Raw genomic sequence first — 9,133 nt, forward strand, 5'->3', positions numbered from 1 at the left:
AAAGCACAAACTACACAAGCTCACCCAATATGAAACAATAAGTTACCCTATAATTTGCCAAGGAAACTGAATTTATAATTTATAAACTCTCCAAAAAGAAATTTGTAGGCCTGGACTGTTTCATAAAAAAAAAAATTCTAGCAGGAGTTTAAAAAAGACTTGCAATTCTCTACCTTACTTTCCAGAAAATAGAAAAAGAGGGAATACTTCCTAATCCATTTTTGATCAACATTACCAGATATTAAATCCAAACAAATATGATGCAAAAGCAAAGCCAGATAGTATACCTCCAGTTGGTGGTATAGTGGTGAGCATAGCTGCCTTCCAGATAATACTGTCTGGAAGTCTACATGCAACCCACCAAACAGAATATTAGCAAGTAGGATTCAGCAATATATAAGAAGAATTAAATATCATGACAAGTGGAGTTTCCAGGATGCAAGGCTAGTTCAATATTTGAAAATCAGTTAATGTCATCTTCCATACAAACAAGCTAAAGAAGAAAATCATGTGATCACATACATGATAACAGGAAATACCCAAGAGTCTATGCACCTGATGACAAACACTCTTGGGAAACTAGAGGTAGAAGGAAATTGAGTGATAAAGACCATCCACACCATACCTGCAGCTAACATCACAATTGATGGAGAGAAACAAGACACTTTCCAACAAGGATCTCAAATGCGGCACAGGGATCTGTATCACCACCTCTGTTCAGCTCAGTACTGAAGGTCTTACAGCCCAACAAGGCAAAGAAAAGAAACGACCTCACACTCCTTAGAGAGGAAGAATAAAATAAAAAAGAAACTGACCTCATTTACAGACAGTACAATGGTCTAGGAGAAAATCCCAAGATATCTAAAAATAAGTCTGAGAACAAATAAGTTCCTCAAGGTGGTGGGTCAGAATATCAACATACACAAAGCTTGTACTTCTCTGTATCAATGATCATACAATGATCTTACATAGAAGGGAATTCTAAACATAACACAATTTGCAGTTACTCAAAAAATACTTAGGTACAAGTCTAATAGCACGTGTATACATTCATATGCTGAAAACACCATAACACCAAAGAGAAACACTGAAAAGGATGTTAATAAAGGAGACAGGTGCTGAGTTCATAGAAAATGCAAAAGAACAAAGATGTGAAATCTCCCTAGACTGATCTATGCCTTTGTATAGTTCCCCATCAGAATGCTCAGCGAAGTTTTTTGGTAGATATATAAAAAGTTACTCTCAAATTCACTAGGAATTAGAATTGCTAAAAATGCTTTTTAAAAGAAAGAATAAAGTAAGAGGACAACTCTATGATCTTGAGACTTTCTAGACCTGTAAGAATCAAGGCTCTGGGTAACAGAGGGACAGACACATATATCAACAGAAAACCCAAAACAGTCCCACACTGGTATAACCAACTGATTTTGAACAAAATTAGGTCAATAGAGGAAGGATGGGGTCTTTTTCAGCCAATAATGATGGATTGTTTGACAATCCACAGACCAAAAAGAATAGGACCTCTACCTAAACTCTTACCTAATACAAAAATGATCTCAAAATAGATCATACATTTGAATGCAAAGTATAAAACTATACATATACACATTTTAGAAGAAAATCTTAAAGTCTTAGGGCTTGGTGAAAACTTCTCAGACCTGATATCAAAAGCAGGGTCTGTGATAAAAATCAATAAATTAAACTTCATTAAAATTAAACACTGTTTCATATTAAGAGGATGAAAAGATAAACTAGAGCTAGGAGAAAAATATTTGCAGGACACATATTTGATAAAGGACTCACATCTAGAAGATAAGAAGAATTCTTAAAACTCAACAGTCTGAAAAAACACAGCAAGCAATCCAATAAGAAAGAGAAAAATCATGAAGAGCTGGGTACAGTGGCTCTCATCTGTAATCCGAGCTACTCGGGAGGTGGAAATCAGGAAGATGGCAGTTCAAGGCCAACCAAAGCAAGAAGTTTGTGAGACCCCCATCTCAATCAATGACTAGGCACAGGGGTGCATGCCTGTCAAGCACAAAAAAGAGCACTGAAATCCAGGCTGGCCTGGGTAAAAATAAGACCCTATCTCAAATATAACCAAAATAAAAAGGGATAGCGGTATGGCTCAAATGGTAGAGCTTCTGCTTAGCAAGCCTGAGTGCCTCTGTTCAACTCCCCAGTACTGCCAAAAAAATTTTTTTTAAAGTCATGAAGAGAATTCTTGCTTATCAAGAAATTTCTCTTGCCTACCTGGGGTCCCAGACTCTTCCCTTCCCTTCTGCTGACTTGGTAAGAGACATGAGTGTATCAATTTTCTTTTGTCTCATTTCTGATGATTTGTTAGGCAGCAAAGGAAAACAAATACACCAAGAATTTTCTCTCACTAACATCCACACACCACACAATTCTAAACCATTGTCTTGGCAAGAAACTGGAACAGGGGAAAAGCTGTCAGGAAAGATTTTTACAAAGATCTCAGGGACTAAGAGCCAAGAAATAAAGTGATGACTTTGACTTGTAAGATAAAAACGAATTTAATTCTCTTTACCCCGGCCTCTGCCATCTTTTCATTATAAATTAAGGCAGAAAAAAAGCCTCTCTCTCTTCAATAACTCTGGCTCCTTCAGTGAAGGATGTTTTAGGCACTGGAACATAATTAAAGTGATATTGTATTTCTTTTATTCTCATGATTATAATAATACATAGATTTCAGCGATGCTTTCCAACACCATTAAAATGAAGACAGATGGCTGACACTTCAGCTGGAATTAGAGTCCACAGGAACATTTTATACAGTATCTTTTTTTAGAAGGAAGATGCAGGCTTCTAATAAAATGCCTAGAAATTTTACCAGATATTTTCAATAGCTATTCTTAGGCCAGTATTTCAGCAAAACTTAAAGCTATTGATCAGTTGGTATTTAGGTAGCAAATCATTTATTTAGAATTCTGATGACCATAATCCAAAACCTAGCTTTGAGTCTTTTATCATAATGTCAAAAATACTTCAGTCTAAATTACAGATTTGGAGCTCTGAGAAGAGCGACAGCACCTGCCATAGCCTTGTGGTAGGGAACGGATAGCCTGAGTCTAATCATTAGAGACAAACCCCAAAATGACCAGGGGAGTGGGATGACAGGATAATATATGTTTCAAAAAGTACCATTGCTACCAAGGACAAATGAAGGCTGTGAAGATGCTCCAGCCTACAGAAGGTTAAAGTGGCATGGTTACCCTAGCAACACCTGCTTCTAGAGTGGACTTGTCTTGGAGACATAATAACCACTACTGGAAATATTGAGATACGATCAGCAGATTACACAGATTACACAGCAGTATGTTGTTTGGCTAGGGAGATAGCCCCATTGCTTGCCTAGCACATCCACCCTCAGCACCACAAAAAATAAAAGTATTTTGTCACTGCTAATTTCTTAAAGTTGATGAGTGTACTTTGGTTGTGTAAGAGAATGTCTCTATTCTTTTTTATTTTTAATTGACACATGATATTTATAAGTATTTATGGGATACAGCGTAATGATACAACATACACATACACAATGTTATATAATATTTAATCATCAAATTACACAGATTAGCAATTCCATCTCCTCAAACACTTATCATTTCTATGTGCTGGGAAACTTAGGACTGTTCTAGAAATATAAATTGTAGACTATAGCTTCCCTATGGCATGCTAGAACACCCAAAATAATTCCTCCCACCTGAATGTATTGTCATGCCTGTTATCTAAATTCCCCTGCCCTGCTCCCCTCACTCTTAGTCTGCAGTGACCACTGCTTTGCGCTCTCCTTCCATGAGTCTGACTTTCTTGGCTCCAACAATGGGTGGGAACATGTGGAATTTGTCTTCCTGAGCCAGCTTACTTCACTTCAGATGTCCTCCAGTGCCACTCTTGTTGGTGAGAATATCTCCATTCTTAAGAAGTACACAGTGATGTATTTGGGGTTTAAGAGAATCCCTTCCTCTGTGTGGTGTGTGTGTGTGTGTGTGTGTGTGTGTGTGTGTGTGTGTGTGTGTGTGTGTGATGCCCTCAAATGATTCAGAAAAAGCAATATATATGTTCAAAGAGAGAGAGAAACATAGGATAAAGCAAGTAAGGTAAATTATTGAAAAAAAGCAAATATCCTGAGTTCCCTGTGTACTGCTCTTATTCTTATTCTGCTCTTTTCTTTAAGTTCAAAATAAAAATTAGAACACAATTAGTTTTAAAGGTCAAGGTAGCATTTTTATGATTATACCCTTCCCATTTTCAACTGACAAGCAGTTTCGTGTTAGAACTAAAAGTATAGCTTTGGAGCATCAAAATGTCTTGGTTTTTTTTTTTTTTTTTACCTGTACAAATATTTTTATTTATTTTTTTTTCCATTTTTCTTTTATTATTCATATGTGCATACAAGGCTTGGTTCATTTCTCCCCCCTGCCCCCACCCCCTCCCTTACCACCCACTCCACCCCCTCCCGCTCCCCCCCCTCAATACCCAGCAGAAACTATTTTGCCCTTATCTCTAATTTTGTTGTAGAGAGAGTATAAGCAATAATAGGAAGGAACAAGGGGTTTTGCTGGTTGAGATAAGGATAGCTATACAGGGCATTGACTCACATTGATTTCCTGTGCATGGGTGTTACCTTCTAGGTTAATTCTTTTTGATCTAACCTTTTCTCTAGTTCCTGGTCCCCTTTTCCTATTGGCCTCAGTTTGAACCTGAGCTTTGTTACTTACCTGCTCTTTGACCTCTGGTAAGCTACTTTCTCTCTGCATGTCTCGGTTTCCTTATCTGTCACAACAGGCATGGTTATAAGGACATTCACCCTGGGGATGTTTGTGTTCTGAGAGAACATCCTGTGAGGTCAGCTTTCAGGAAGTGGGTTTCACCATGCTTTTGAAGAAAGAGCTCAAGTGAGAGGAAGGCAAACTCAAAGTCGAGAATACTCTAATAACAAGAAACAGAAGGAATGATCATTCCTGCCAGTAATCAAGATTTCAAGCTATCAGAAATAAACTGGTATGACATGATTCAAACATAGACAGATGAAACTGATATAGAAGAGGAAACCCACTAACAATTCAAATGTCTACCAAATGCATGGAGGAATTGTTGCAAAGCAGGGAGATCAGCACAATTGTTAAGTAAATGATATTAGGACAATGAATGCTTCATCTAGAAAATTAAAATCAGATCTTTTCTATAAACCATACACAAAAGTTAATTTCAAACAAATTAAAACTCTCTTCATGAAGAAAAACCAAACACACAAAAAGGAATGGACTGGTAAATTTGATTCTATTACGTTTAGAGATTTTTGTACAACAAAGGATACGAAGAAGATGAAAGATGAGCACTACACTAATAAAGGTATTTGTAACATATGAAACAAACAATATCCAGAAAAAATACGTGAAAGAGTAATAACTAGATGGGACTTGGAAGAAAGATATGTGATGAGAAATTTACAGAAAAAGAAAACTGTCAGGTAAATTATAGGGAAAATGCTTAGTGTCAGTAGTAATTAGGAACACACAAACTAAAACCTAGAGATAATATTTTATACCTCTCTAATTGGCAAAATCTGAGAATACTGGCAATATCAAGTATTCTTGAATATATAGAGAAACAGATATGTCTGTATCTCATTGGGGGAGAGAGATTTGGTAATTTATCCAATGAAAAGAGAATGATGCATACCCATATGACCTGACATCCCCTTCCAGGGGTGTTTGCTAGAAAATTGGACACACACAAATTCCAGGAGAAAGACCAAAGAGGGCTCATCACAACATAGGTGGCTGGTCAAAAAGTTAGAAGCAATCTAAATTCCATCTAACTAAATGGAAGCTTATAGAACAGCTGAAATGAATGTATTTGAACCAGGGTGTCAGAATGGATAGGCAGTGAAACATCCTAACTATGCCACTGGGAGTTTCTGAAAGCTTGTACCATCCATGGAGCAGCACAAGAAGGAGCCCAGCCATGCGAGGGCTGCTGTCTCTACTAGAAAGGGAGAGAGGACAACAAGATAGAGGAAGGGAGCAGAAGGATAGCCCCTCCTCAGCCTATGTTCTGTTTCTTTTGTGGTATGTTCACATCGTTACCTATATTTTTAAACACACATATCTAAAAACCCCACAAAATTTTAATATGTGTTAATTCAGGGGGTTGACCCCCACGAATGTTCATTTCATTGATCTCAGTTTTCAAAAATGTTCTCAGAATATCCAAAAACTCTTTTTCTTTTCTTTCTTTTTGGTGGTATTGGGGTTTGAACTCAGGGCCTCACATTTAATAGGTAGGTCCTCTGCCACTTGAACCATTCCACCAGCTGAAATTATTTTTCAAAAGCTTTCAGCTACTCTGCATGTGGGAAATGCTGTGCTTGGGTTCTGGGTCAGCTGCTCACACATGAACCTGGATGTCATAGGGTGATGGAGCAGAAATCACCCCCACGTGGCCCCTCAAGGTCTCTCGGGCACAGATCACATACACCTGGCGTGATAGCCTGGTCACCCACCCTCACAGGCTACCAGTTATCAGGTTTTTCTAGCTAATCCCCTAAATTTCTTTCACAGTGAATAAATGGAAAGCCTAATTTTTTTAACTTGCCTTCAACACGCTCTGGTGTCATTTTTGTCCATAGATGTGTAATAGAATTAAGATCATTATGAAAAATCCAAAGGATATAATAATGTGCTGTGTTTCCCTCCAGGCACTTAGTAGATAAGTAAACATGCAAAATATAACTATACCAACATAACTCTGGCTCTATAACTATCACTTTGTCACTTCTGCTCCATCTTTGTCAGTTCATAGAAAGTCATGTCTTTCATCTGAAGTTTTTGGCTATGGTATGAAACATTGGATGGTCATTGTTTTAGCTGGATTTTTACTGATGGCCCCTTGTTTCTGGCTTTCACTATGACTTAGCAGTGCTGAATATCATCCTATTAAATTTGGGGGGAGCTTTAACCTTGTTATTTCATTAGGATAAATTCCTCGATGTGGCATTTCTGGGCAAAGAGTTGTAAACGTCTTGCTTTTGACTATATATTTCCAAACTGCCCTCTGAAAAGATTGAATGAATTATTCCTCCAATATCCAACAGTTGAGTGTTCACCATGTGTCAGATGCTGTGTTGAGAGCTTTGAATGTGGTAACAGGCTTGCTTCTCTCCACAACTGTAGGATCATTATCACCAATTTACAGATGAGAAAACTGAGCAGAGATGATGAACCACTTGCCTAATTTCTCTGGACAGTCAAGCAGCAGAGCAAAGATTCCCATTTGGAAAGCTTAGAGCTATCCCCTCACCTACACCATTTTTACTAACAGCATACGAAAGCACTGACAAGCCAAGCGGAGACACCCGGGCCAGGGAATGAAATCCTCATCCATTAAACACAATGACAACAGAACCTTTTCACAAAATTGTGGTGGGGACTGAATGAGCCCATGTAGATTTCAGCAGAGCACCCAGCATGTCAGAGAGACTCAGAATGTTAGGTGCTATTATTATTTCTTGTATCATTTGTCAGTTGGAATATCTCAAAAGTTTTTTGGCTACAATTTTCTGTTTACATAATTTGCATATTTTGCTCTGGGTTTCTTAAATTTAACTCCCTCTCTCCCCCCAGGACAGTCTGGTTTGTATCGCTACTTAGAACAAAAGCAGAAAGTGGGGTTAGAATTTCTGTTCTATTCTGATTCTATACTGAACAGAAACACTTTGACTTTTGCTGCTCTGCACACCTGTAATGGCTGCACACTGGTTCCTGCTATTCCATCGTCACCTCTGCCAGGGACCTGTATCCATGTGCAAATTGACAGTGACTGTCTGCCATCCTAACTCATGAAGCTGTGGTCTTTGCTATCCCTGCCTGGTGCAGGCTCCCATGAAGTCCCACCCAAAGGAGTAATGTCTCCATGTACAGGACAGAGACCACTGCTCTGGAGACAGGGGATTTTATCTGGAGACAGCCTGCTTGCCTTTGAGTGTGGTCCAGGGAAATTCTGGGAAAGGGTAACTTTGTGTAATTTCTTCTGCCTTTTTAAGAAGTCACTGTTGATGTCAAAGGGGACTTTGCAAAATAGCCTGTCTCTCTGTCCCTGTCTGTATCTAACCATGCAGAGCCCTAACCATCTCACTGAACCTCTTCCTCTCTGTTTCTTCCTCTCTGGGTTTCTTCCTGTCTGTCTGCTTCTCGGACTTTCTATTTCTCCCTTTCCATCTGGCCCTACTTTGCTATTAGTTTCTGTCTCTCTGCCTTCTTTGTTCTTTCAACACACAGCACTAAAGGTGATTTTTTTCAAAACAAAAACACTCTGGCTAACAAGGTCCCCTTCACTGCCCAACATACCATCTCACCATGAGCTATACAGTAGCAGCCTCCTTCCTACAAAGCAGCTAAATTTAACTTAATTCCCTCACAATCCAAAAATGTAAACTATCTCTCATTTCATTGGCTCAGAAACTGATACTCAGAGAGTTCCAGAAACTTATTCTAATTTGTCAGCAATGGAGCCACAGTTAAAACCAATTTTTCTAGAACACAAACCTGAAGCTTCCCTTAGCCCAGGAACACTTGTAAGTTGCAGCTGAAATGAAACTAGCAAGAGCGTTGCTAACTATCAGGTCAGAGTCAGAAAAGCATTGTGACCAAAGGGATGTACTCCTCCTTTAAGGATGGAGCCTCGATGGGTTGACAGCCCCTAGTTTCCCACTGACTAGGCACCCCCAGGACAGTGACACCTGCTCCATTTTCACACCCCTCACTTACCCAAAAGGAAGAGGAGGGCACTCAGGATGTAGAATCCCAAACTCATGCTGGCGCTGTGCTCCTGGCTACAGGAGGGCACGCACGGTGAGCTGTGTGATCTGAGGCTCCAGGGACAAGAACCAAGACCCACATGACTGATGAGGAAGGAAGCCACCACCACAGCCTAGAGACTGCTCAGTTCCTCTTGGCCCTCTCTGCAGTAAGGGGTAAAGGAAGCCCCTATTGTTTGGCCCCTGTCAGGTGGGAGAAGGGATCTGGCATGTGATGAGGTTCCATTGCAGAGAGCTGAGGCATTGCAGCCTCAGTTATCCCCTGGATAACAGGAAGCTTGCTCATGTTTC

General features: G+C 39.4%; 1 protein-coding gene across 2 annotated transcripts in view; it reads right to left on the bottom strand.

Annotated features, from left to right (window-relative positions):
• Positions 1–8,912, bottom strand: part of Fam170b (family with sequence similarity 170 member B) — a 71,581-nt gene extending 62,669 nt beyond the window's left edge. Inside the window, exon 1 of one of the 2 annotated variants that reach the window (XM_074079400.1) lies at positions 8,793–8,912. In XM_074079400.1, coding sequence (XP_073935501.1) covers positions 8,793–8,838 — 46 coding nt within the window. In that variant the 5' untranslated portion in view covers positions 8,839–8,912. The remainder of the gene's footprint in view (positions 1–8,792) is intronic. The other variant, XM_074079401.1, reaches the window with a different exon arrangement.
• Between the last annotated feature and the right edge of the window lie 221 nt (positions 8,913–9,133).

Source organism: Castor canadensis, chromosome 7 (assembly GCF_047511655.1).
Source record: "Castor canadensis chromosome 7, mCasCan1.hap1v2, whole genome shotgun sequence".
Taxonomy (NCBI): domain Eukaryota; kingdom Metazoa; phylum Chordata; class Mammalia; order Rodentia; family Castoridae; genus Castor; species Castor canadensis.